Source organism: Pipistrellus hanaki (genome assembly GCF_964339955.1).
Source record: "Pipistrellus hanaki genome assembly, chromosome: 19".
Classification (NCBI taxonomy): Eukaryota; Metazoa; Chordata; class Mammalia; order Chiroptera; family Vespertilionidae; genus Pipistrellus; species Pipistrellus hanaki.
In genome coordinates this window covers 14,116,819-14,143,615 of record NC_140521.1, presented here as the reverse complement: position 1 = coordinate 14,143,615, position 26,797 = coordinate 14,116,819, and the positions used below count along the sequence as shown (strand labels likewise).

At 51.1% G+C, this 26,797-nt stretch overlaps 1 protein-coding gene across 4 annotated transcripts in view; it reads right to left on the bottom strand.

Moving 5' to 3' along the window:
- Nucleotides 1-3,950: 3,950 nt before the first annotated feature.
- Nucleotides 3,951-26,797, bottom strand: part of APLP2 (amyloid beta precursor like protein 2) — a 58,018-nt gene continuing 35,171 nt past the window's right edge. The window contains exons 5-18 of one of the 4 annotated variants that reach the window (XM_084867628.1): nucleotides 26,327-26,514; nucleotides 25,744-25,976; nucleotides 24,567-24,734; nucleotides 21,549-21,679; nucleotides 20,099-20,173; nucleotides 17,856-18,014; nucleotides 16,693-16,821; nucleotides 13,765-13,864; nucleotides 12,177-12,329; nucleotides 10,671-10,706; nucleotides 7,745-7,830; nucleotides 7,105-7,179; nucleotides 6,749-6,904; nucleotides 3,951-5,290 (exon numbers count right to left, since the gene is read on the bottom strand). In XM_084867628.1, coding sequence (XP_084723754.1) covers nucleotides 5,189-5,290; nucleotides 6,749-6,904; nucleotides 7,105-7,179; nucleotides 7,745-7,830; nucleotides 10,671-10,706; nucleotides 12,177-12,329; nucleotides 13,765-13,864; nucleotides 16,693-16,821; nucleotides 17,856-18,014; nucleotides 20,099-20,173; nucleotides 21,549-21,679; nucleotides 24,567-24,734; nucleotides 25,744-25,976; nucleotides 26,327-26,514 — 1,791 coding nt within the window. In that variant the 3' untranslated portion in view covers nucleotides 3,951-5,188. The remainder of the gene's footprint in view (nucleotides 5,291-6,748; nucleotides 6,905-7,104; nucleotides 7,180-7,744; nucleotides 7,831-10,670; nucleotides 10,707-12,176; nucleotides 12,330-13,764; nucleotides 13,865-16,692; nucleotides 16,822-17,855; nucleotides 18,015-20,098; nucleotides 20,174-21,548; nucleotides 21,680-24,566; nucleotides 24,735-25,743; nucleotides 25,977-26,326; nucleotides 26,515-26,797) is intronic. The other 3 variants (XM_084867630.1, XM_084867629.1, XM_084867631.1) reach the window with 3 other exon arrangements.

The window sequence follows — 26,797 nt, the reverse complement described above, 5'->3', positions numbered from 1 at the left end:
TTTAATTTTTAAAATAAGTATACATACAAGGCACATACGAAAAGTGTTTCACTGCTAGAGGCTGCTGCTCTAAGTCTCAGTATGTTCATCTCAGCCAGACCTGGTGAATGTGGCCAGAGAACTCCCCAAGATTCCTCAAGAAAGTCATGCCCAACCACTTGTAGCAAAACATGTCAATAATGTCTCCTGTCCCATTCTCTGAGACTGGAGCTGCTCCGTGGAAGTGCCCCCGGAGGACAGACACCATTTCCCGTGTTCAGAGAGGGTAACCAGGCAAGACACCGTCCTCCTTGTTTTAAAAGGACCTGACCCCTCATCCCAGAAAACAGAGCCTGCTGCACAAGCCACACACTGGGCTCTGGGCTGAACAGCAGGGACTTGGTGGCCCTAAGACAGCTGTAAAATGTGAGGACAAGCCATACAGGCCCTTCTAGTTCCTCCCATCCACCCTGTCCGTGTCCATCACTTTCAAAGAGTACCAAGAGACAGTAGAGTGGACCCCTGGACCTCCCCAAATTTTAGGGACTCGTTGCATCCCATTCTGGGTCTCCTAAAACAAGAATGTGTTAGCTTGGCTAGTGTGGTTCAGTGGTAGAGCGTTGACCTATGCACCAGGTCATGGTTTGATTCCTGGTCAGGGCACATGCATGGACTCAATCCCCAGTGTGGGGCGTGCAGGAGGCAGCCAATCAATGATTCTCATCATTGATGTTTCTAACTCTCCCTCTCCCTTCCTCTCTGAAATCAATAAAAAAATATATATTTTTTAAAAATGTCAGAGCAACTGAAACTGAGCAGATTCCCAGGATACCGGGCTGGCTCGTTTGTCACTGTGATGGGGAGGCAGGAGGACCTCGGATCAGTCAGCTGGGCACTGCGGCACCTGCGGCTGATAGCACAGCGAGGTGGGCAGGGCACATTCCTCAGACAGCAGGCTGAGTCACCAGGGAGAAACTGTGAGGTAAGTTTCTCTCAGGACGTGTCAGGGGCCGGCCTAGGGCCAGGCCTGCTAGCCAGTACCTGACTCACACCATCCCCCTGGCATTTCCTTTCAAAACTAAAAACTTTCTCTACCATGTCCACAGCTCTGCATTCCCCCAGGGCAAGGGAGAGATGTGGGCTTGATTGCACTGACATTCAACTCTAACCCTGAATGCCCCTCTACTGGCCCCATCTGAGTCAAAAATGGGTGAACAGAACTCACTGCAAGTTCACCAGCCCCCAACTTCTCCAACGTCCATCAAGAGCAGAGCTGGTGATGGTCCAAGTCCCAACAGTTGACCAGCAGATAGGTCCTCATGGACACCCCCAGCTTGTAGGATGACTGACGTGTACCGAACAAGGGCTGGCTGACAGCTAGCTGGGCCTGCTCTCTGCCCCATCCCTCACCCCTGGACTAGGACCACCTCAGCTCTGTAGGAGAAAGCCCTTCTCAAGAGGCTTCAACAGTTAAATGAGACAATGCCTGTCCAGCGGCCAGCAGAGGGCAGGCATGGGAGACCTGGACTTCCGAATGCTGGATCCCCACTTTCCAACGGACTCTGAACCAGGAACTGTGACCTCCTGGTTCATAAAAATATATTCTTATTGCTTCATTCTTCTCACTCTGGCAGAAACTAGAGTCAAACAATTACTTTAAGTTTCATTTTTTTTCTACAACCTTCCTGGCAGTAGGAGGGAGAGGCGGATGAGGAAGTACTGAGGGTGACAAAGAACCAGCCTGCTGAACTGGTTCACCCCAAGGTACTTCCTGGCCAGAGGCTCTTACAATGCACACTCCCTACTCTAGAATCCCAGGGAAGATGCCTCACATGTGTGCACACATGGACATGTACACATACACATGCCTGCGATGGTTATTATGCACCATGTATGTAAACTAGCATTACGTTAAACATGACTGAAGATTCACATTAGCCCGATTTATTTTAAAAGATATATTTTGATTGATTTCGGAGAGGAAGGGAAAGGGAAAGATAGAAACATCAATAATGAGAGAGAATCATTGATTGGCTGTTTCCTACACGCCTCACACTGGGGATTGAGCCCACAACCCAGGAATGTGCCCCGACGGAATCAAACCGAAACCTCCCTGTTCATAGGTTGATGCGCAACCACTGAGCCACGCTGGCCGTGCTCGTTAACCCCATTTTACTCTTTCGCAGACAGCTGGACATTAAAGTCAGATCCCAGTGAACACCTTCCCCAATGAGAACACTTCGCCTCCTAATGGCAGGTTAAAAAACTCAGAAATGGAAATACTGAATGTCAATTGTAATTGAAAAGTGAAAGGAAAAAAAAAAAAAACACCTAAAAAGTGAAAGCAGCCGAAACTGGTTTGGCTCAGTGGTAGAGCGTCGGCCTGTGGACTGAAAGGTCCCAGGTTCAATTCCGGTCAGGGGCATGTATATTGGTTGCGGGCACATCCCCGGTAGGGGATGTGCAGGAGGTGACTGGTCGATGTTTCTGACTCTTCTCTCCCTTCCTCTCTGTAAAAAATCAATAAAATATATTTTTTTTAAAAAAAGTGAAAGCGGTAAACACTTCTCTGAAAATTTAGCCACTAAAGACCTACTGTCTCCAGTACCAAGAAAAGTCTTATTTAATAAATTAATAAACTTTGCCGGACAAAACTCTTGGCAGGCTTTCTCTATTTTTTTTTTTTTAAGCTAGTTTGTACTTTATTCTATTTTTAAAAAAATATTTTAATTACCTTCAAAAAGGAAGAAGAGGGAAAGAAAGATAGGAACATCAATGATGAGAATTGTGGATCAGCTGCCTCTTGCACACCCTACCCTGGGGATCAAGCCTGCAACCCGGGCATATGCCCTGACAGGGAATGGAACTGTGACTTCCTGGTTCAAAGATCAACGCTCAACCACTGAGCCAGGCCAGCTGGGCTGTACTTTATTCTTAAGTTTGCTCAAATGACCACTACACATTTACAGGAAACCAACAGCATAAAAGGACACAGGTAATTTAGAAAAGGAAATCTTTTAAAATCCTAACATATAACCCTGGCCAGTGTTTCTCAGTGGTTAGGATGTCAGTCTGCACACCAAAGAATCCCGGTCAAGGGCATATACCTGGGTTGCAAGTTTGATCCCCTGCCCAGTCGGGGCAGTTAATCAATGTGTGTCTCTCACATCAATGTTTCTCTCTCCATCCCTCTCTCTCTAAAATGTACTGGGAAAAATGTCAAGTGAGGATTAAAAGGAAAAAAATTATAACATAAACTCAGATGGATGTGTCATCACAAAAAGAAAGGATGCTGAAAGAAATAGTAAAAGCAAACAGCTCTTAAGAAATTTTAAAATAGGAAGACAAAATTGACTAGAAACGCTGGAAGACAAAGGCAAAGCGATTGTTCAGAGTCTAGAATAAAGCTCAAGAAAAGAAGCAATTGGGGAAGTTTGGGTCTAACCAATTAGAATTTCAGAACGTGCGTTATAATGGAGGAAAGCATTGAAGAAATAATGAAAGAGTATTTCTCTGAGATTCACAAAAGACACATACCGTTAGGTTGAAATCACTTTCCCTGTTATTTTTTTAAAATGTATTTTTATTGCTTTCGAAGAGGAAAGGAAAGGGAAACATCAATGATGAGAGAATCATTGGTTGGCTGCCTCCTGCACGCTCCACAAACATCTCTCTGAAAACTTAGCCACAAGCCCTATTCATTTTCTCGCATCAGCTTGCAACCCTGACCAGGAATTGAACCGTGACCTCCTGGTTCATAGGTCGATGCTCAACTACTGAACCTCGCTGGCTGGGGCTGTTATCTTGATAGAATTCAACTTCAAAAGTCGGCCGTGCGTGCAGAGCAGAGTAATTCACGTCCCTGTCAGCGGCTGGCTCCTGCAGGGAGGGAGAGTCCCACCGTCCCGGAGGCGAGAGGGTCAAAACCATCACGCAGAGTAACGCCAGGCCAATCACACACGAGTCCTGGAGGAAGTTAAAGTATTTATTGATGTGTTTAAACTCTGTACATTCTCCACAGATCAGATTAAGGAGTTTGTAGGTGAAGTTTACCTGTGCATAGTGGGGAGAGACATGGATAAGGGAAAGGGAGGGGGGAAAAACAGTCACAGGGAAATAGAAAAAAAATACACCACAGGTTACCAGAACCTTCAGAATAAAAAATAAAAAAAAAGAAGTGGTGACATCAACATCAACTACACAAGCATGAAGGAGGTGTGGGAAGGAACGAAGACATCTTCATTCAGACATCTCGCCTGGCTTCCTGCTACGCAAAGCCAGCCCGGGGTCTCCGGGCTCTGCCCCTGCCACGGCCACCTTGAGTGAACACCAGGTGGTGTGGGGGGAGGGCAGGCAGGCAGGGGACAGCGGGAGGCGGGCCAGTGCCTTCGGAGGGAAATGCCCATGGAGGTAAAGACGGCACATCGGACATTACGTGGAGGGAAGGAGGTGGAAAAAGCTACGGTGGGTGAGCGGTGGACAGCGAGGTCATATACACACTACAGGCTGCTATCCATGGAAGAACTGGATTTCGGAGGACAGGAGTGCGGGCGCCCATTCAGTGTACACGGGCTCTGCTAAAGGTGCTGGGACGCAAATGCTTCAACTCCTTGGTGACACCGAGGAACCAGCAGCGGGAACCCTAGATGCCAAGAAACTGGTCCTTTACTATGACTTTGAGGGGGATCGGATGTGCTTCAATGGTCTCACAGTTCCCTACCCACTTCGTTTTTCAGCGACTTCCTGAGGCTCATGGAAAAAGGAAATACTGCCTTTTAAAAAACAGGAACCAGGACAGTGGCTGAGCCTAGGAGACTTACAAGGGCACCCGGGACAAGGCCCTGCACGGACAGGGTCCCTGCCGACCAGCACCTCCACGTCCATGGAGAGCATGTGAGACACACAACGGAAGTGGATGCCTGGTTAATTGGAAAAAAGAAAGCTACATCAGCCAGGTATCTGCAATAGATCATTTTTCTCATTTCTTTAAGGTTTATATATCATATAGTTATATTAACATTTTCACCCATTTAAAAGAATGGAAATTGTGATCCTACAGTAGTACTTTATAGTCTTAGTGATCCAAGAGGTCTGAATGGAAGATGAGCTCCTCTGGAAGTAGCTGTTGGCCAGCAGTCGATCCAACGCTGGACCTTCTGGCCCACCTGCACCCCCACTCCGATGGGGGGGGACATGCGCCTTCTCCCACTTAGACCTGCATCTGCTCAAGATACTTGTAGGTCGGGTTTTCATAGCCGTGGTTCTGCATCTTGTTCAGGTGGCGCTCCTCGGGGGTGAGCATGGGGTCGACCTGCAGGAGCAGAGATGGTGGGTCACTGCGGGGCACCCAGGGGGCGGCACGGGGCTCAACAGGCCCGGGACCACCACCACCAGCCCAGCGTCCCATTCCCACGGGGTGATCAAAATGAATGAGGACAGGATGAGGAGAGAACAGGAGGGTCCAAGAGGCAATGCTGCCGAAACCGGTTTGGCTCAGTGGATAGAGCGTCAGCCTGCGGACTGAAAGGTCCCAGGTTCGATTCTGGTCAAGGGCATGTACCTTGGTTGCGGGCACATCCCCGATGGGGAGTGTGCAGGAGGCAGCTGGTCAATGTTTCTCTCTCATCAACATTTCTAGCTCTCTATCCCTCTCCCTTCCTCTCTGTGGAAAATCAATAAAATATATATTAAAACAAACAAACAAACAAACAAACAAGAGGCGATGCTTCTGCAAGCCAGAGCTCTAAAAGCCTAGTCCAAGTTGGAGAACAGTGACCTGAATTTCCTAGCTCCACAACCAGGAGCGAGTCTCAGTTCTGCTCCCTACCACCCGGGACAGCCGAGGTGAGCATCCCTATAAACAGGACCGAGGCCGATGATCTGCCGGGCTTTTCCAGCTCAGAAACTCTAACACTAGGCCCTGGCTACAGGAGCTGAAACCCAGCACCTGAGACATGCCTCTGAATGAGTTTTCCAGAGTGTGCTCTGCTCTCTATTGCACTCATTTTCTAGAATCAAGAGGCCCTGGCATTTCCACCAAGAACGAGTGGTGAGTTCTCACTACCCATCGGGATGAAAGAGAGACAATCTGCTCTGCTTTCTACATTTCCTGCTGCTTTTTTTCCCATTAAAAAATAAGAACAGCCTGGCTGGCATGGCTCAGTGGTTGAGCATCGACCTATGAACCAGGAGGTCACAGTTCAATTCCCGGTCAGGGCACATGCCTGGGCTGCGGGCTTGCTCTTCAGTGGGGGGTATGCAGGAGGCAGCCAATTAATGACACTCTTTCATCACTGATGTTTCTCTCTCTCTCTCTCTCCCTCTGAAATGAATTTTTAAAACATATTACCAAAACAAAAGAATATTAGTCCTGGTTATAGTTTTAAGATGGAACCACTCATGATTACCACTGTTGCCCGATCTGCCACAGACCTGACTTGTTCCTTATAAAACAAGTCAACAACAAAGAAGAGCATTACAGTCCTCCATGCTGATACCCAACGTGCCTGAAAAAAGAATTGGAGACAGATCCACCCTCTGCAACAGAAAGCTCTTAGGATTTCCTCACATTCAGTCAAAGCCCAAATTAATGTTAACAGCCCTTTGTCACAGAATCCACATAATTCAGTTGGGGCTGACTTTCAAAACATGAGCTAACGATCCAGTGAGCGATCTAGCTGCCGGGCAGCGCCCAAGAACAGACATCTGAACCCCAGCAAGCCCCGCCAGCAGAGAGAAGCCACCAGCTTGGGCCGGCGGGAGCGCTCACCTCCACGATCCCATGGCTGATGGTGCCGTACTGCCTCTTCCTCAGCATCACCAGGCTGATGACGATGACCGTGGCGATGGCCACCGCGATGACCAGCAGGCCGATGAGGGCACTGCTGCTCAGACTGAAGTCCTCCTGCAGCTGCCCCACCGATTCCTACAGGACGAGGTACACGTGCAGGAAAGCGCGGCGTGAAAGGCAGGCAGGAGCGAGACGCCCTCAGTCAGGGCTGGGCCCCTCCAGTCCTGGCCCGAAGCCCGAGCAGCCCCAGGGCCCAGCTTTCCAGGTGCCATTCCCCCGGAGGACCTCCACTTCTCCATGAAGATTCACCCCGCATTTAGAGGCTAAACACATACCGGCTCTTCCTCAAGGCCTCCAACTCTCTCAGAATTGAAGATCATCTCCTTCACATCCAGAGTCTCGTCAATGACCTGCAACACATGGAAACGTCAGTAACCGGGAGGGGGAGCTAGTGTCAACGTAATGCCATTCCGTGTGCTGGAGGGAGGCCGATACGGGTGGACATCACATCCACCAGTTCTGCCTCATTCACCGAGATCCACGCGAACCCCCTGGAAGGAGCCTGTGGGTGCAGGGTCATGTAAAGCAGGGCCTCTACTATCCAACAACGTTAAGAATAATCCAGAAATAGGAGAGAGAGAAAACGCTAGAATGATTAACAGGAGGTGTGAACTCAAGGCAGCACTGAGCCAAAGCCAGCTCTCCTCCACGTTCACACCATGAATCTCTCCTCACTGGGAAACAGCCTCTGACATTCTACTCGACTCTTTAGTTGCAAATATATTTCCCATTGCATAGCAAGGAATGAGCTACTGTTCAAAATTAATTCTTCATCCCAGACGCTAAGCAACACGGGGACCTGTGGTAGCAGCGGGGCCCGCCCGCCTGCCACCTAGAAAGCACCCGAAACAAGGCTACTCGCACGCATTCTTTTCCAAATGAAAACAGGGAAGGCGAGAGAGAGAAGTGGCTCACCATGTTCTCATCCACTTTGTTCTTGCTGTTGATCACCTTCTCCTCGGCGCCTATCAGCCCTCCGTCCTGCTCGGCCAATCCAGAGCCTGTGTGGAGAGGGCGCAGCTGCATTTCCCAGGGCCTCTGGGCCTCTCACGGAAGCAGGACGCCCTCCTGGGGCAGCGCCCCCCGGAGGGCCTTCCCGCAGGCGCTGCTCAGCTCCCGTTCAGAGGAAGCGCAGTGCTCACAGGGATGAGCGGAACGGGCGGTTCCCAGAGGCGGATGGAGTGATGGAGAGGAGCTCACTTGCTGTACCAGCCGGGAAGGATGGAGCGCAAGCCTTCGGGAGACGGTGCTTATTGTAAGAGGACGCAGCTGGTGCCCGGGCCTTCCAGCACAGAACCCATGGGACGCCCAGGTGACACCACCAAGCCCCTCCTCCTTCAACAGCTGGGGCTCCCTTCCAATGAGCAACTGTCAGGCCTCGAGCATCTTTATCCCACGGGCAATTCTTTCTGCCTGAAGTAACCTCCGTGACCTTAAGCCCTTCCCATTTGTCCTTCAAGCCACAGCTGCTCTTGGGAGACACCCCAGGCTATAGCACTTCAAGCACTATCTGTAATGATGGATTTTCTCCTGCCTCCCGCCAGGCTGTAACCCTCTCTGGGCCTGGGTCCCAGATGATCACATCCTCGCTGGCTATAGAGCACGGACAGGAAGGAAGCATCCCATAAAAGGCGGGATATCCTGACTTCAGGGCAGAAGGCACCATTCTATAGATGAAGCAGCAACAGCACACTCCTCCGGTCAAGGTCAGACATGACCTGAGCCGACGTCACTTGTGTGTGGCACTCTAATCGGCCGCAGAGACAGGCCAGCGCAACCCCAGCAAGAGGAAACGAGGCGCAAGCCTCTCGACTCTTTATTTTTAGCCCCGAAGCTAAAAATAAAAATGTGATTCCCAGCTACTCTAACACGTGCACATTAATAAAAACCTGCACAGTCCTTACAGACATCTGATGTGAACCTCTTATAAAGGGACCAACCTGACAGGATGCTCAGCATTCAAAGAGGCCACCTGCCAGCGAGGAACAGTCACGCCCGGGCATCTGTAAAGCGCTGCTGTCCCGGGCCGGCCTCCGTGAGCCTTCCAGCTCACACCACGGAGCAATGGTAACAGCTCCTGCTGACCCCGCAGGCCGGCTGACGCAGTCCCTCCCGAGCACACAGCCAACAATGACGCCCGTTTGCTCTAGGGCTTTCATTGGAAAGAATCGTTTCACAGCTGCATTCTAGGGGAAGGTAAGCCAGGGCTGGCGTTTGTTGTCTCAAAATGCCAATGAAGCGGCCCCTCCACTGTTGGAGGGAGAGGTACGGTGCCACCTCAGCAAGCATGCGTGTGCCGAGCCTAAGCCACTGGGACTGCCCTCCTTCCACCGCTTTTCTCAGATCTCCTCCTTAAAACTGGGAAGGTCAGGGGGCAGGATCCTATCTGAAAACTAACGTGGCACTGGATCTGCTACTAGTCCACGCTGTTTAAGTACTTTTTGGGTTTTGTAACCCATGTAAACACTAACCAAAACCATTTTGATTTGGTGAAACGCATAAACAACAGCTTTAAGAGACCAAAAGTTAATGCTTAAATTATCCCAACTAGTAACAGTTGGGGCCCAAGGGTAAAAGCCAGCTAACCTCCTAAGAAATGGATCTTGATCTGTGACCATAACATCTTGGGCTCGATCTGTAAGCATCTAGGGTGAGCAGTTCAGAGCAAGGTAACCACAGCGACGAAGAGGCACGTCATAGTGGAGTACGGTGAAGCACTCGCGTAGAAGTATTCACAGTAGAGGGCTGGAGTCTGTTCTGTTCTGAGATACGCTGGGGCGCCCCCTGCTGGCCAGAGAGCACCACCTGGCCTGCCACAGCCTGTCTGCAAAGCCCACAGTGGGCTGGCAGACACACACTGAGAACTCGCACCCTCCGAACTGGCTCACGGTGACGGCAGACACTGGACGACCCAGCCACCTGGGACATTCAGCAGCGGACACTGCATTTTATGCAACAGAAACAGCGGGGCTTTGAAGACAGAGGAGCTGGGTCCAAATTCTGGTTTCTCTGCCCCTTAAACTCATTCCTTTGAGCAAGTTCCGTAACTCTAAGGTAGGGGTGTCGAACTCAATCAGAGAAGGGGCCAAAATCTAAAATCCAGCCTAAATCGCGGGCCGAATGGTTTACTGAACAGTCATAAACTGACAATGTCATAAACTGACAGCAGAGTGCAGTGATGACAGCGCGGTGCGGGCCACATTGCAAGGCCTGGCGGGCTGGATTTGGCCCGCGGGCCTTGTGTTTGACACATGTGCTCTAAGGCTTCTTCGACTGCCTGATCTAGGAAGCAGCTAAAATCCCACCCACAGTGCTCACATACCGTTACCTCTTCCCGACACGAGACTCACTGCAGAGGCTCCACCTGCTGCACCCACCGGCTTTTAGAACGTGCTGCTTATTGCAATAACCAGGGGACATGAGACTACTACAGTGGCCAGGTGGGCACAAAGGGTGAGGACAGCCAGAGAGGGAAAAGACATAAGTGGGAGCAGCAGAGAAAAAGATTTAAAAAGAAAAAGAAAAAAGAGCCTCTTCCTGAATGAGATTAAGCCTATTTGCTTTCATATGGCCAAAGTCTCGCCGGATTAAAGGACTTAGGAAACACCTCTGGTTACTCTGTTCTCTGGGCACCCAGGGGGCAAACTTGGGGTGGCCACCTGGTGACCAAGGGCACGGGCACTGGGCTGGATGCTGGAGACGGGACTGCTGCGGCTCCGCACAGCCAAGGCGGAGGAAGGAGGTGGAAACGATGATGTTATGGAACAGAACATGAGGTTTGGACACACTGGGGAAGTGACAGGGATGAAGGTCTTAAAGGGAACATCTCTGACAAACCAACCTTTTTTCATTGGGTGGTACAACTCCGGCTGGGTGTCTAGCAGAAAGGAAAACAATAAAAACAAAAATAGCACAAAAGGAGATTAAGAAGGAAAATGGCTTTCATATTTCCTATTTTAGAAGTCCTCTTCCTTAAAACCCGGCCTGAAAATCCCACAGACCAAACAGCAGTGAGGGCTGGACGGTGGGAGAGAAAGGAGGAGGTTTATCTTGGGTCTTCTGGGGGAGAATTTGTGAGATTCCAAAATTATTTAGCTTAGCCCACAAGATTCTTTTTCTTAGAAAAATAACAAAATCAGAAGTTGACAGATTGACACAGTCCTGTATTAAAGACGCCCGGATGCTCCCGACCCAAGGAGCTGTGTTGGCATGGCCGCCATGCTGCTGCCACGGAGCCTGGGATTGGCAGGGCAGGTTTGGAGGGGGGGGAGGGGCGTGGGGACAGGAGACACACAGTGGTGCCTCCTTCATCAGCTCCTTTCTCAGATTCTGCTGTTGCTGGAGGGTCAACTGAGTTGGCACTCCGAGGTAGCTAGTTCAGAAAGTAATTACGGTCTGAAGGCCCCTCCCGCTCTAGGGCTCCCCCAGGCCTCCGCCAGCATTACTGGGCCAGGTCAGAGGCCTGTGGCACCACATCAGGTGGGCTCATAGTCTTACTCTCCACCTACAAGCTATCGGACCCTCGGCAGACACTGAACCTCTCTGAACCTTGGAACCCCAATGGGGAAACTCTGAGGATTAACTGGGAGCACTCAGGAACGATGCTGAGCTGAAGCTGGCTGTCAATAAGGACTCTATAGCTGTGGCCTCTTTTTTTTGTTTTTTTTATAACCATACCATCAGCAAGAATAGCAGACAAATAGAGAGACTGATTCCACACCCTGGTCCAGGGCCCGCTCTTACTCCGCACTTGGTGTTGCTGGTGCAGACCCAGGGGTCAGAGGTGCCCTTGGTCAGCAAGAACCAGCAAGAGGTGGCAGTCAGCATGCCTGACCGGAAGGACAGGGACACAGCTTCCTATCCTGACCCAATAGCACAGTTAAGTCATGTCATCTCTGTAGCCTCTCCATTATCTGACTCCAAGACTGCTATGAAAAGATAAGGACACAATTTGACACAAAAGTGCTGTGTCCACGGTAAAACGACTTCCACATGGAATAAGCTTTACACTTACTGGCGGTAGCTGACAGGCCCGGGAAAAACTGTAGTCTTTAAGCAAACCATCTATAAAAAGTGAGAAATAGGACTAACCTCATGGTGATAATGAAACCAGCTATCTGAAAGCTCCCACTACGGTGCCTGCACATAGTAGGTGCTCAATGACTCACATCTCCCTTGCCCTGCCCTGACCCCCTACTAGGAACACAGCCTCACCGATACAATCCAGGTCCAAAAATCTGACTTCAATTCTCTAATTGTAGTCTTCTCCCTTCTCGCCCCCACCTCCACCCACCCCCACACCACCCTGGGCCCACCGCCAAGAGGTTGCACTGCCCATCATACACACCTTCGTTCTCAGGTAAGGACGGGAAGGGATGGAAGGGGCGGAATGGTGGGATCTCATCACTTTCTTCAGAGCTCACCCGGACGTCCACGGGGGTCTCTGAGATGGAGGACGTGAACTGGTCCATGTCTGCACGCTGTTCCTGAAGCAGCTCATCTGACAGAGACAGACACGGCAGGGAGCCAGGTTTTCAAAAGGATCCGGGTTCTCGGCACAGGACCAGAGTCTGAACAGGACTCGTTCATGTGATTACAGCTCACGAGTCCGGCCTGAAACACCTTCTGATTCTGGGGTGCTGCAGAACCCCAGCCCTGGGGGGGGGGGGGGGGCCCGGGCTCCATCCTGGGCACCCTCTTCTCTAGTAATTCCATCTAAGGCACAGCTTTAAACACCACCCACATAGCATGGCTCCCAAATCTGTGTCTTAACTAACGCCTGGCTTATCAGACTAATGGCTACTTGACACGCCCACTTCAAGTCCAACAGCAACTTCTGTTTAAAACGAGTGAAGACACCGCTCTGCCTCAGTCAACTCTGGCACCACCACCCACTCACTGCTCCCAGTGAAGACCTGGGCATCGTCCTTAATGCTTTTCTCCCCCTCAATCCCCATCCGACCACTGCCCGGCCCGTCCACCTCCTTCTGAACCGAATCCTGAGACCTCCCACTCTCTCTCCTCCATCACCACCCGAGTGCACACAACCACCAGCTCTCTCCCGGATTTTTACAACCGCTTTCTGGGGGGGCTCTGATTTTAATCAACTCTCCACACGGCATCTCAGTAACTTTTTAAAAAATTCATGTTCTTTTTAAAAGCATAATCCAGATCTAGTCACTCCCTAGTTTAAAAGCCTCTAATGGCTTTCTATCATCCGAAAATAAAGTCCGAACCCCTGGATTTTGCTAAAATCTCTTAACAAAGTGGCCTCTGCCTATTTCTTTGGCCTACTTTCTCCCTGATCCTCTCAAATGTGCCTGCTGCTTGATTTACATGCCAGGCCTCTGTTGGAGTCATGCGTGTGATAAGGATGTTCTCTCCCCTGGGGTCTCAGGTTACTGGCCCTGAGAAAGCCTCCCTGACCACCCAGCCACTCACCAACACTACCCTGGTTACCCCCCTCCACAGCTCCCACCACCAGCTGATACTTGCTTTTCTGTCTGTCTCTCCTACGCTAACGGAGAAGATACTGTCTGCTTGTGCACCGTTTACACTGTGACACAGGACAGATAATAAATATTCGCTGCATAATCGGAGAAGACAGAGACCAAGAGGGAGAGGAGGTGAGAACGTGTGTAAAACAGGTGCCCTGAAATGCATCAGCACAAGGGAGAAAGTAACAGGAGACTTCCCCCAGGCCCCTGCAATTTTATACCCTGGAGTTCTCTTCCGGTAACAGAGTGAAGGTCAATGAAACTCAAGGCTCGGTGGCTCACAGCCAGTCCTTGACCTGGACCCGTGGATTCCAGACTTCTGGAACCCCGGGGTGCTCACAGCCAGCCTCACGGCTTCCCACGGCCCAGTTCTCTGACCTCTCTCGGCCATCACTCGCAAGCCTTCCCAAGACCCCACCTGACACAGTCAGCACCCACCAATTTCCTCTTGGATCTCCTGGGCTACATAGGGCACTTTGTAGAGCAGAGAGAGGCTCTGGTTCCTCCTTTCCTCAATCACGTGGAGATGCGTCATCACCTGGAAGGACAGTATGGGGGAGGCCTGTCAGCAGCACAGCCGGGAGGACTAGCCACACTCACTCCCGCAGGGACAGCCACACACATCCCACAAGGCCAGCCCTCCACAGTGCCCAGGTAAGCAGCTGGCAGAGGGAACGCACCGACCCCCACACACGTACTGACCAGGGAAGTGAGGAATTGTGCAGACTGTGCAATGCCCCCCAGCGATCTCAGAATTTACCAGAGTCCTCCAAGTTAAAGAAAATGTAAGAATCCTACTAGCCAGCTGTTGGCTTGCCTTTCATATAACTTGCTGGACTGAATGAATTAGAAAGAGCCTTAGTTTGCACAATGCCAGGGACTCTGTAAAGTTTTTCTGAGTGAAACCAGGAGAGTTGGTCAATTTCTACCACTGGTCAGATTAGATGGGATAAAAAAAAAGGAGAAGGAAATCGCTGGCTAAAAAGATTTGGGGGGAGAAGGAACCAGTCACAAACACTGCTTTGTGAGGTAGCTGCTTAAAACAATTTTCATGGTGATAGCTATTTTATTCCTATTTAACTAAATTAGCTATTCTTTCAAAAATTTACACTAACGTGTACCAAACCTGATTTTAAGGAGGGTTAAGTAAGACTTATCTACCGTCCATCCGTCTTCCATAGCTCACTACCCTTTCTGAACGCAAATTTCCAAGGTTGCTCACTTCTTTAAAAAAACCATTAAAACTGGTCACTTACTTTTAAAGCTTCTCCAGATGGGAAAGAAAGGTGATTTGAGGTTACTGCTGCCTGGCTACTCTTGCAGTTACCAAACTCTTCCTACAGAGGGCGAGCTACACCCATGGATGAATTATGTGGGCTACAATCCATTAACATGAACGTCAAAATGGGGGGTGGGCTGGAAGAGTTAACTGGAAAGATGCTTTTATGGTAGTAGATGGGTATCTCTCTGACTGTTAAAAGCAAGGCTGAAGCAATTTAATTTTACATCTGCCATTCTATCAATCAAGTAGACTGCTAGGAAGGCACAAGTAGGAACGCCTCAGAGAGAAAATGCCTAGAAAGGAACACGTGGCCCTCCCCAGGCTGAGCATGTGCTGGCATCTCTCCTCTTCTTCAGCCGAGGGCGGAGGCCCACAGCCGTGAGGACAGAGTGCACTGTGGGGGGAAGGCATGTCACTCAACCAACCAAACCCGCATGTGGTAACGGCTGAATGTATTCAGGGCTCTCTGGAGCTTAGGGAACAGAATAGGGAACAGGCGAAAGGCTAATGGGACTCAGCGGGGCTCAGAGCAGACAGCAAACACCACACAGCAGAGCCGGGTTTCCCCGCCATGTCCGGAGAAGGGCTCTGCTTCCCGTGTGACGTGGTGGGCACTTCAGTCCTGCTTGTGGGTGAGTCATCCCCTAGGTGTTGATTTAATACACCGAATAGATTTCCCCTATTCTCATCACTCAGAACAGGCCGTGTTCTCTATAAAATCCTACACAATAGTCTAGTTCTTCCACACACAAGGATTTTTAAAATGATCTCTTGAGAAAAAAAAAAAAAATCAAGTAGACCTACAAAACCTACCCATCAAGGTGCATGCCAGAGAGCTTCCTGGAAGCCACTCTAGGAGGTTCTTGCCTTTTCTTCTCCCCCCTCCTGCATCCGGGCCACAGCGGGGTCCCTCTGGTCCCCAGACCTGGCCCCTTCCGTTCTTCCCACTCTTCAGGAGCCCCAGTTCTTTCATTACCCCAGACATCCAACTGCTGAAGCGCAGCTATGTTTGAGGACCATTCCTCTTCCTCTTTACAATGAATGTAATTAATCCTGTGTGCACTGGGAGCAGCTCAATGGCACACAGGGACTGGACTCTGTGGCGTCAGATGCGAGGGCCGAGTCTGGCAGGTGGACAGGAAGTGCACAAACACCTGCTCAATGAGGGAGCAGCACCCTCGCCACAGCGCTCCTAGGCCTGCGGGCAGAGGACCTCCGTCATCACGGGCAGAGGCTGGGAGGGCAAGTTCCTGGGATGAGGGGCAAGTGCCCACACTGTAAGGACCCACAACAGCACGGCACGGGGCTTATAATATGGGAGGAAATGAGATAGGATCAGTCATGTCAAACTAACCGGCTACAGAAGAAACAAAAGACTCAACACAAAACAAACCCAATAATGGGCTGGACTATTAGACTGTGATTTGTAAGGGAGCCAGCAGTCTTACAGGCAAGTTCATTTTCCATGTATACGAGAGTAAAACTCAACTTAATACGTGGACAATATCGAATTTAGAAAGAGGATCCAGAAATAAACTTTTATAGATGACTACAAAGAAAAGCTAGAAAGCTAGACCCAGCGTGGGACAAATCCCAGGAATCTAAGTGTGTGTCTAAACAAAAATGTAACGTTCAAGATACCAATCTTTATGATCTCCTAGATATAGCAGCCTAGAAAATTATTTCCAATATTAATTCCAGTGGTGCCCTAAATAAAAATAAACCGTTAGATGCTGACTTACAATGGAATCACCCATTACTAAACTTTCAGAAACTGTTTAAGTATAAAGTATTGATATTGCTAGTTTGATTCCTGGTCTGGGCACATGCCCGGGTTGCAGGCTCGAACCCCAGTAGGGGGTGTGTAGGAGGCAGCTGATGAATGCTGCATTCTCACATTGATGTTCCTCTCTCTAAAAATCAATAAACTATTCTTAAACCAGCTCTTGTACCTAATGACGCTGGAAATGAGAAACGCTAAGGACTGATATCAAGCACGACCATCAGTGCTGACCGACCGACCGCAGTCACAGCAGCCTCTCCCACCAGAAACTCTCAGAGCGACCGGGACTCCGCCCGGGTACCTGGGATTTCATCTGAGCCGCCTTCTCCGGGTCCACCGCCAACACGTGCTGGTAGTGGCGGATGGTGTGCAGGCGGTCCTTGTTCTCGGCGCGGACGTACCGCCGCAGGGCCTGGAGGATACGATGAGGCTGCACGACAGAACCGTTGTTTTAAGATCCAGAGAAGAGGGCATTGAAAATGGACAGAAAAACAAGGCTTTAAAAATTCCCTTAAGGACGTAAAGCTCAGTGAGGCATAAGAATGAAAGCTGTCCTTTCCAACGCTTTTAGCTTTTAGCAACAAGAAGCCAAATCTAGGTTCCGGAGTTGTATTAGCTCCTTCACAAACAGTATTTTCCCTAATTTCTAGTCCACTGTCGTCCTCCAATGGGCACTTTTTTTTTGCTGGCTCAGCCTCTGACACCTTAATTACAAACCAGGCGGTCCCTGTGTCACCCAGAAGTGACTTCACTTGCTTACTTAGGATACAAATATCCTCCCCCCAGAGCAAGACAGGGTAGACAGAGTCAAGGGATAAACAGTCTGACACTGTCCGGCCGGTGTGGCTCAATGGATAGAGCTTCACGAACGAGGAAGTTTTGATTTGATTCCCTGCCTGGATTGCAGGCTCGATCCACATATGGGGCCTGCAGGAGGCAGCCAATCAATGATTCTCATCATTGATGTTTCTATCTCTCCCTCCCTCCCTTTCCCTTTCTCTCTGAAATCAATTAAAAAAATATATTTTTAAAAAGTCTAAGACTACCGGCACAAAAGGGTTTCTATATAAACTACTTTACCCCTTTCTTCACAATTTTATTTAAAACAGAACTGGTTCAAAGAATTGTCCGTGGAAGGTACGTTTTAATTCTTTGACAGTAAAGCTGTGAACAAAAATCTGGTAACTGGGTAACTACCAGCCAATGTGCTGAGGCTGGGGCTTCGCTGGGTCACACCCACGCCACAGGTGCACACGCAGGCAGTGCAGTGCCAAGTCGATGTAAGCGGATCCTGCAATGAAATTCCCTTTTCTCCCTCCTCTCCTTCCCCCACCTCCAGCCTTGCCAGGGCTTGTCACAAACACGTCATTTTATGGACCCGTGCCAGGCTGGTTCCACATAAACACGGCTTGGGGGCAGGCCACCCTGGGGCACGCTTCCCGGTGCCCTGCCGCCCGCACTCACCCGTGGCGGGTCGGCCTGCAGGGCGGCCAGGTAGTTCTCCAGCGCCATGCGGCGGCGGTCGTTCAGCATGGCTTCCACCCGGGCCAGGTGCGTTTCCACCAGCTGCTGCTTCTCGCTGGCGGCTTCTTTCTCCAAAGCTTTCACCATCGCTTGGAAGTGCTACAGCCAGAAGGCAGACAACATGTAAATTCATGGCAGCCGGAGGAAGTCTAGGCCAACACCTAAGAGCCCAGCACTGGCTTCTCCCGGCCCAGGGTGTGAGCTGCAGCGGGTCCAGAGAGTGGAGCAGGTTACCATCTAGGCTAGGGGTGTCGAACTCAATCAGAGAAGGGGCCAAAATCTAAAATCCAGCCTAAATCGCAGGCCGAATGGTTTACTGAACAGTCATAAACTGACAATGTCATAAACTGACAGCGGAGTGCAGTGATGACAGCGCGGTGCGGGCCACATTGCAAGGCCTGGCGGGCTGGATTTGGCCCGCGGACCTTGTGTTTGACACATGTGATAGGCGCTGCACACAGTTAAGTCCTCTCTATCCGCACCAGCTTCTGTGACTAAGCAAAACAACATATAATACAACCAATTTTGCTAATAGGCTAACTCACATGTGTCAAACACAAGGCCCGCGGGCCAAATCCGGCAGGCCAGGCCTTGCAATGTGGCCCGCACCGCGCTGTCATCACTGCACTCCGCTGTCAGTTTATGACATTGTCAGTTTATGACTGTTCAGTAAACCATTCGGCCCGCGATTTAGGTTGGATTTTAGATTTTGGCCCCTTCTCTGATTGAGTTCGACACCCCTAGGCTAACTGATATAAACAAGGGTTAAACCCAGCCGGTGTGGTTTAGTGGTTGAGCGTCAACCTATGAACCGGAAGGTCACAGTTTGATTCCGTCAGGGCACATGCTCAGGTTATGGCTCGATCCCCATTGTGGGGCATGCAGGAGGCAGCCAGTCAACAATTCTTCCCCATCATTGATGTTTCTCGCTCTCCCTCTCTTTTCCTCTCTGAAATAAATAACAATATGTTAAAAATAAACAAAATGAGGCTTAAGTTGCTACAGCATCTCAGAAACATCATAAAATGATGCTAACAAAATGACGTGATCTGAGGAGCCGGTGCACCTCATCTGCTCTGTTAGAATAATCCCTCCTTGCCAAAACCGGTTTGGCTCAGTGGATAGAGCATCAGCCTGTGGAATGAAAAGTCCTGGGTTCAATTCCGGTCAAGGGCATGTACATTGGTTGCGGGCACATCCCCAGTGGGGGGTGTGCAGGAGGCAGGTGATCGATGTTTCTCTCTCATCGATGTTTCTAGCTCTCTATCCCTTTCCCTTCCTCTCTGTAAAAAAATCAATAAAATATATTTTTTAAAAAAAATCCCTCCTTGTCTAATGACAGTGTCAGGGCTCCTCAGCACTTCCCTGGCACTGCCCGCTTCTCCACGTGCACTGCAAGGAAAGCAATGTCCACTTTCCACCCGGTGGCCATCACTTCCTCATCCTGAAACCACAGCCTAATGGGAGACGTGATGTGAAGCACGTCCCAGTGTATGGCGGGTTCCTCTGAGTCATTCCCACTGCAGTCCCGAGGGGCCAGCAGTGAGCTGTGAGTGCTGGCCCCATTTAATGGCCTGGCTCAAAGCTGTGGCCTCACTTCCCCGCACGGATGCACTAGCTGTGCAGAAACGAACGGGACCTTCTAGGTGTTCTGAGACAGGGTTACCGTGAAGAGAGACTTCTGCTAAACACACACCAACGGATTTAAAATGTGTCAGAGCCCCGCACCCGTCCTGTAGATTGTATCCCTATTCCTATCAACACTCTTCTACGCAAGGAGGAGGCAGCTGCTGCTGTGATTCTAAGGTTACATTCTCACAGAGCTATTTCTCCTCTGCCTTTTGACTTTTCAACCAGTCTGTAAAAGCAAGAGTTCAGTGCTGCTGAAAGGCAAGTGGCAGCCTAAGAAGAAAGATGACCGAGGATTCGAGCCAGGAGAGCAGAATGAACAAACGCAGAGGATAAGGTTGCTTCCTGGAGTGAATGAGGTGCGCTCTGGCTGGGGGTTGGCTTTCCTCCTGCCATAGGCGAGCTATTCTAGAAAACACCAGTTGGGAGGTTAAAGCTTCCTGTAACATAAGCTCCCGAGTGAACGGAGCTGTGAAGCCCTAACTTCCGGGGAGGTGGTGCTGACCGCCTCTGAGGGCCGGGCTGGCAGCCCCGCCCTGGACGGCATGTCTCACCTGGATCAGCGTCTGCCTCTCTGCTTTAGGGAGGTTCTTCGCTTGAAGCTCAGCCTCTTCCCACTCCTTCTTTACCTAGAAGGAAAGTCAGAGTTCTCTAACCAGGGAGTAGTCTCTAGAACAATTCCCCGCAGCTCAGGCAGGAAACTGTGCAGAAGGAAATCGCATGTGTGACCCCTCGTGAGCTCAGGCCGTTTAGCTTGTTCCCAGAGCACTGCCTCTGGGGCTGCGCCTCAGTGTCCCCCAATGGAATCTCAACCCCACACTTCTTTGTTCTGTCTCCTTGGGCACGTTATTAAGTCTCTGTGTCGCCCTAGCTGGTTTGGCTCAGTGCATAGAGCATTGGCCTGTGGGCTGAAGGGTCCCAGGTTTGATTCCAGTCAAGGGCACATGCCCGGGTTGCAGACTCGATCCCCATTAGGGGGTGTGCAGGAGGCAGCCAGTCAATGATTCTCTCTCATCATTTATGTTTTCTATCTCTTTCTCCCACTCCCTTCCTCTCTGAAATTAATAAAAATATATTTTTTAGAAAGTCTTTGTGCCTTAGCCTCCTCTCCAAAAAGAGAGAGCAGGAGGAGGTTGGTACCCATTTCTCAGAACTGATGTGGGTAAAACAGAATTACGACCATTTCTCCCAAAATATAAGCCCAGCTCAGGTGACGTGTGAGATTCCAGGTGGTCACTGAGACTTCCTCTGATTTCCTCTGAATCCTTGGGTGAGTCTGGAGAAAGTCACTCATGGGGCCCATGTCGTTCTAACACTTACAATTCTTTTAGGGAAAAAGAAAACATCCCAAGACACAGAACCTACAACAGGCACCACTAGCTAGTGTCTTGCTCTCATTTAATACATTTTTACACTTACCTTTCTCTAATGGCAAATGGCACTAGCTCTTCACAACCATGACATGAAGTTCCCTTCTTTAAAATACATTTTTAAGCTAGTTAATGGCAAAAAAAAAAAAAAAAAAAATACTAGAACTAATGAGAACATAATAGCTTAAGTGCTGGCCACTGAGTGTGGAACGCAGCGCGCTGAGGGAATTATGCTTCCGTGGAGCTGGGGAAGGAGGGAGGCCTAGTCACACTGAGAAGGTTGCCTTATACTCGCACACCTCACCTGTCCTAGGCGACATGCTAGCACAACAGTCTAGACGCACATGTGTCAAACACAAGGCCCGCGGGCCAAATCCAGCCTGCCAGGCCTTGCAATGTGGCCCGCACCGCACTGTCATCACTGCACTCCGCTGTCAGTTTATGACATTGTCAGTTTATGACTGTTCAGTAAACCATTCGGCCCACGATTTAGGCTGGATTTTAGATTTTGGCCCCTTCTCTGATTGAGTTCGACACCCCTAGTCTAGAGAGATGGTGTCCCTTTTCTTCAACTATGAAAACCACCATGCCCCAGTGCCCATCGCCATGCAGACACGGGGAGGCCGCAGCTTACCCTGTCCATGCGGTTGCGGTGCCGGATTTCCAGCTGCTCCTTCGCCTTCTGGAAGCGCGCATGCTCGTTGTCATCCGCAGAGGTCTCGAAATACACATCCACGTCACTGGTCGGCAGAGGAGTTGGGGGAACTGGAACAGAATGACAGAGGGCGGTCTCTTTGGGGGCGAGGGCCCTGCTGACCCGGACGGCACTGCGCTCCGGGAGGACACAGTCTGCCTGGTACTGCCTCCAAGGGCGGGCGCTCCTGTCTGCCAAGCTCCTATCTCCAAGGATGGGCGCCCCTGTCTGCCAGGACCCGGCGGTTAGGCCGCGCTGGCCCACTCGCCTTCCACTCGATTCACCCACTGGGCCAGTCCAGGTACCCTGGCAACTATGGTGCCAGCCAGGCATTTCCTGAGGACTTCAGGGGCAGAAAAGGAAATCGCTTCTTCTAACTGTCCCTTGGTTCCTGAAATCTTAAAACCTAAAAAGTCACTGCCTTACTGCTGTCACCGATGGCATCTGACCAGGGACGAGGGCTGAAGTCAGACCGGCCGAGTGCTTCCACACCCTCTATTTTGAAGGGAACTTGAGGGCGCGGGGCTCCTTTCTTCTTGCTGTTTTAGGTGGGAACTGACTTTGGGGAACTAACTCATCTGAGTGTTCTTTGCACACTGGGAGAGCCCAACTGCTCTGGCTGGTGTCTCAGTGTTCAACAGTACTGAACCCCCGATAGCAGAGGTGACAGATAGAGCTGAGTTGCTGTAGGTGACAGGACAGAGCTCCTATTCGACAAGGACTGCCTGGTGTGAAGACACCCAGAACATTCATTGGCCCTAACAGGCCAGCACCCCGAGGCAGACCCGTTAGAATCACCACCCCAGACTCCCAGAGGCCCCGGCGAGACAATGCTGCGGCCTAAGGAAAGGCCTGGGAGGACAGGCTCCTCAGCCAGCCTCTCAGGAATACACTCAGGGTAACTCCTGCTCGCCCAATTCGCGAGACGGCCCAGGCTAGAGAGGATTGACACAGGACCGACACGCAGCCTGCGGCACAACCTGCAGCTGCATCATGACGTCATGTGAGAGCCAGGCGGGCAGTAAGAGCCCAACTCAACAACCTTTCATTCGGACAAATCCACCCAGCTTCCAGAACGGTGTAAGTTCAGCGGAACTTGAAAACAAAGGTGCAACTGAAAGATGTAGCTACAAATGCATCAGCCACTCCAGTTTTCCATCAGAGCATCTTCTATTTCTCTCATTTTAGTTACTAAACCCCAAAGCTACAGCAGCCAATTTTCAAATGAACTAAATTAACTAACGTATGGCTTCAGAGACCGCATTCCCCAGGACACTCAAAAGTCCGGATGGGAGAATTCCCAAGCAGGGTGTGTTAGAGACAGAGCTTTGTTCACATCGCTGGACTGGATGAAGGTAATACCAAGTGTAAGCTGCCCCTCACCCTCTGAAGACTAAAGGGCAAGGGGGCAGCGGGCCTAGGGGTTTGGTTCTGCAGACACGGTGGGCTCCTACCAGCACCACGCCCTCTGTCCCTGTGAAAACCATCAGCTCATCGGCCCCTCTCAATCCCCTTCAAGGAGGGTCACAACCTTGACAATGGGAACAGCGATGCTCCTGGGCCATCCAGGCTCTCCTGCCAGGGGCCCCCAAAGCTCACGAACACACGCAGCCCCTTGGCACGTCTCCCCTACCACACGTAACCGGAAACCACCATCTGGCAGACTGCGCTGATGCTCTGAAGAGCTGCCAAAATTTCATCGAGTCTTAAGGCACCACCTCTCTGGTCCTCTGGGAAAAGATCACCATCTGCATATTCAGTAAAATCTCATCTGAACCCCAATTCCTCAGGCTTCAACCCCAAACAATGTTTTTGTTGCCTCTTAATTTTAAGTAGTTCCACAGAGCTGGAAATATCCATTTCTATCTATCTTTCTTGAATAAGAATCTTTCTGCCAACGTTCCCTAAGGATTCCTATTTTTTTCACCTTTTCAAGTGTATCAAATAAAAACAGCCTTTCCACAGGGCAGCAGCTGGAGTGGAAGGGCTGAAAGTATACCATGTTATATTAAGATTTTAGACATCTTTTGGGGGCGGGGAGAGTGGGGAAAGAGGAACCATGAAGGCATCTGAATGAAAACCATCAGAAGCTACAGCCAAATGCCAGGAAATCAGCATTCTAATAAAATCCAGACTAGGAACTTGGCCTGAGGATTTTCCAAACACAGGCTTAGTACTGCAAAGTAAGAGAAAAAGGGTCTTAAAACAGGAAAAGGGGTAACCATGGAGAAAAGCAAAACTTTCCTACCTTAGTAAACCCGACTCAACTGAGCCGCTGAGCTGCCTTGGGCGCTGAGGACACATACACTAAAGCCCTTCACTCCCCCCAAACCCCTGCACAACCCAGGCTGCCGAGTACAGAGAAAAGCTACCACCTCCTGGCTGCAAAGCTCTCCCCTGAGAAACGTAAAAGCGAGATAGTTCGATTTTCTGACTCCCACAGCGTCCCCATCGTCACTGCTTTGGAGAGCAGGCATCACGGAGTCGGTGACAGGGTAGTTCAAAGTCAAGGATGAGAGGCAAAGTCCGGAGTGATCAGATGCAAAACTCCTGGCTGCCCTGCTTACCCTTTTGTGCCTTTCAACTAGAGACAACCAGAGCAGGGCTGTCTTCCGAGCCAACACACAGCAGACTAAGAGGGCTGAGAAAGAGCAAGGCCTGGGCACTGTACAGTACCAGAGAGGGAACACACCACCACCACCACCACCACCACCACCACACCACCACCACCAGCAGCACCAGCATACCCAAGGTGAGCACAGGACACGGAGAACGGAGCTTACAGCTGCCCACAGAGGAGCGAGGCTAGATCTAGAAAGCACAAGATGAGAGGAACAAGACCAACAGCGAACACCCGAGGGGCGGGGAGCACTGACAGATGCGGTCACGTGGACAGCCGGGAAAGACAAAACGCCGGACAGGACAGGCTGCTGCACGGAGCCAGCGTGGCGGACTTACTCATCGCTTTACACACAGCCATACAATAATCCTCAGACTCAAAATTGTTCCTGTTGCCTCCGCAGCCGCCATATATAAAGCGCACGCACTTCCCCTTGGAGAGGTCGAAGTACCAACGGGGCATCACGGCCCGGCAGGGCCCCGTCATCGCCTCCTGGGAGCAGACAGCTGTGTGAAAACGGTCACATGTCAGCGGGACGATCACATGTCAGCCGCAGACGCGTCACAACCTACAGATCGCAGGGCTGGGCCGGGCGAGGAAGGCCCGGGGACATTCAGCATCAGGAAGCTAGGGCTGGAAAGGCCCCCCAGCGCCCGGCTCACTGGCTCACCAGCTCCAGCCAGTCATTTCCACTCGAAGGCAATACATTGAGGAACTGACAGAGCCCCCTGCTGAGCTGATCGGTGGAGATATTTGCCTGGCTTGCCTATCGTGATGGGTCCAGGCCTACAGGGAACGCAGGTGCATGGGCTGTGGGACTGGTGATGGTGGAGGCGCTACTCAAGCGTCTAAAGAGGACGCGTGCACACTTTCATGGTCTCCAAAGTGAATCGATTTCTAGACTCTACATAACTTCCCCTCGTTGGGTAAATAATTCTTCAGATCTTCATTGGTTTCGGATCCACGAGCAGCGGGAGGTTGTGTGGGGATGGCTCTAGAACCGTCACAACCTTGTTTGTTTGTTTGTTTTTAAACTGGCAAGATGAAAACACTGCCGGTCCCGATGCCTTCCCAGTAGGTGATTCAATCCCACCCTCCCAGTTGCAAACCGCTTTCCAATGGTAAACAGGGCAGCCTACCCATGGGAACCCTCTCGGAAAGACAAGAACCAAGGACGTGATTTCCACTCCACAGGGCCAGGGCTTTCGCAGTATGGGGGTGGGGGAATCCCCCTCAGGAGAGGCCATGTTGTCTCTTATTCTCCAGTTAAGTCCTTGCAGGGCAGAGAACAAACAGTTCTCTGATTCACTCTGCACTCTCCCCGGGTGTGTCCGTGGCAGGCCCTGCCTCGGCCCAGCCGCTAGGAGGCTGGCACCACCAGCCCCCCGAGGAGCTGGCCTCCTTCCTGCACAGAAGCCCGCCTCTCCTGTAACTCACCTGCGGTGCAAGCAGCACAACATCCCAAGCAAGCCATTCCTGCGGGGGGCGCCACCGCCTCCACTCCCAGGGCGTTACCTTTAACGTCGTGAGGCATCTCCTTGGCCGAGATGGCCCCGTCGCTGCTGGGCACCGTGGGGGTCTCCTCGTTGTAGTCGTCCCCTTTGAAGGTGTCATAGTAGTAGTCGTCTCGGTCTTCCACCACTTCCTCCTCGTCGTCGTCGTCCTCCTCCTCGTCGTCCTCGTCCTCGCCATCCTCGTCCGCAGCTGCCTCGGTGAAGTCCTCCAGATCTGCTTCGGTAGGGAATTCGCTAAAGGGCCACAGCAAGAGAGGAAGGTTAATGCCAGGTCCTATGCACAGCACAGTGAGTCTGCTCCCTGCTCTGAAACACAAACAGAGACAGGAAATAAGCTCAGCGGGCCCTGAACTAGGCCCTGAGGCCTCGCCGGCTCCGCCAGCCAAAGGGAAGAGCCAGGAAACGGGGACCACGTGGGCCTGTGGAAAGCAGTGCGGCCCAGCCTAAGTCAGGCTGGCACCTCCGGCTCTCCCCTGGGAGAAAAGCAGGCTGGCTCCGCTCAGCGGGACCAAAGCAATGCCCCCTTCACCCAGCAGCCCCCAGCCGCCGGCAAGACCATCCCCAGGCTCAGGACAAGAGCTCACCTTTTATAAACATCATAGTCTTCCTCCTCCTCTTCCTCTCCTTCCTCGTCCTCATCTTCCTTTGACACAGCCGCCTCCGCGGCCTTGGTCGGAGGGCAGCACACGTACTCGGTGCCGTGGAACTGGTCCACGCCGCAGGGCAGCAGCATGCCATAGCTGTACAAGGTCATCCCCTGGGTCAGACAGGCCTGAAAGAGACCCGCGGGCCGGCATCAGCACACGCCGGCCCGAGCTCTGGCCGAAAGATACCCTAGCCAAGCGCTCTGTGATGCTTCCTCTCCTGGCAACAGAGATGTTCTGTCAAAAAGTGTGCAGGGGTTAGGACACGTTTTGCTTCACTTGCACTAGGGAAACATCTGGACCATAAACAATGAAAGCCCGAAGCTGGACAAAAAAAAAAAAAAGGAAGGGAGTTCTTTCTGGTAATTATTAAGCAGATGAGGTCGTCCACGTGAGTTTACACTCGTCCCT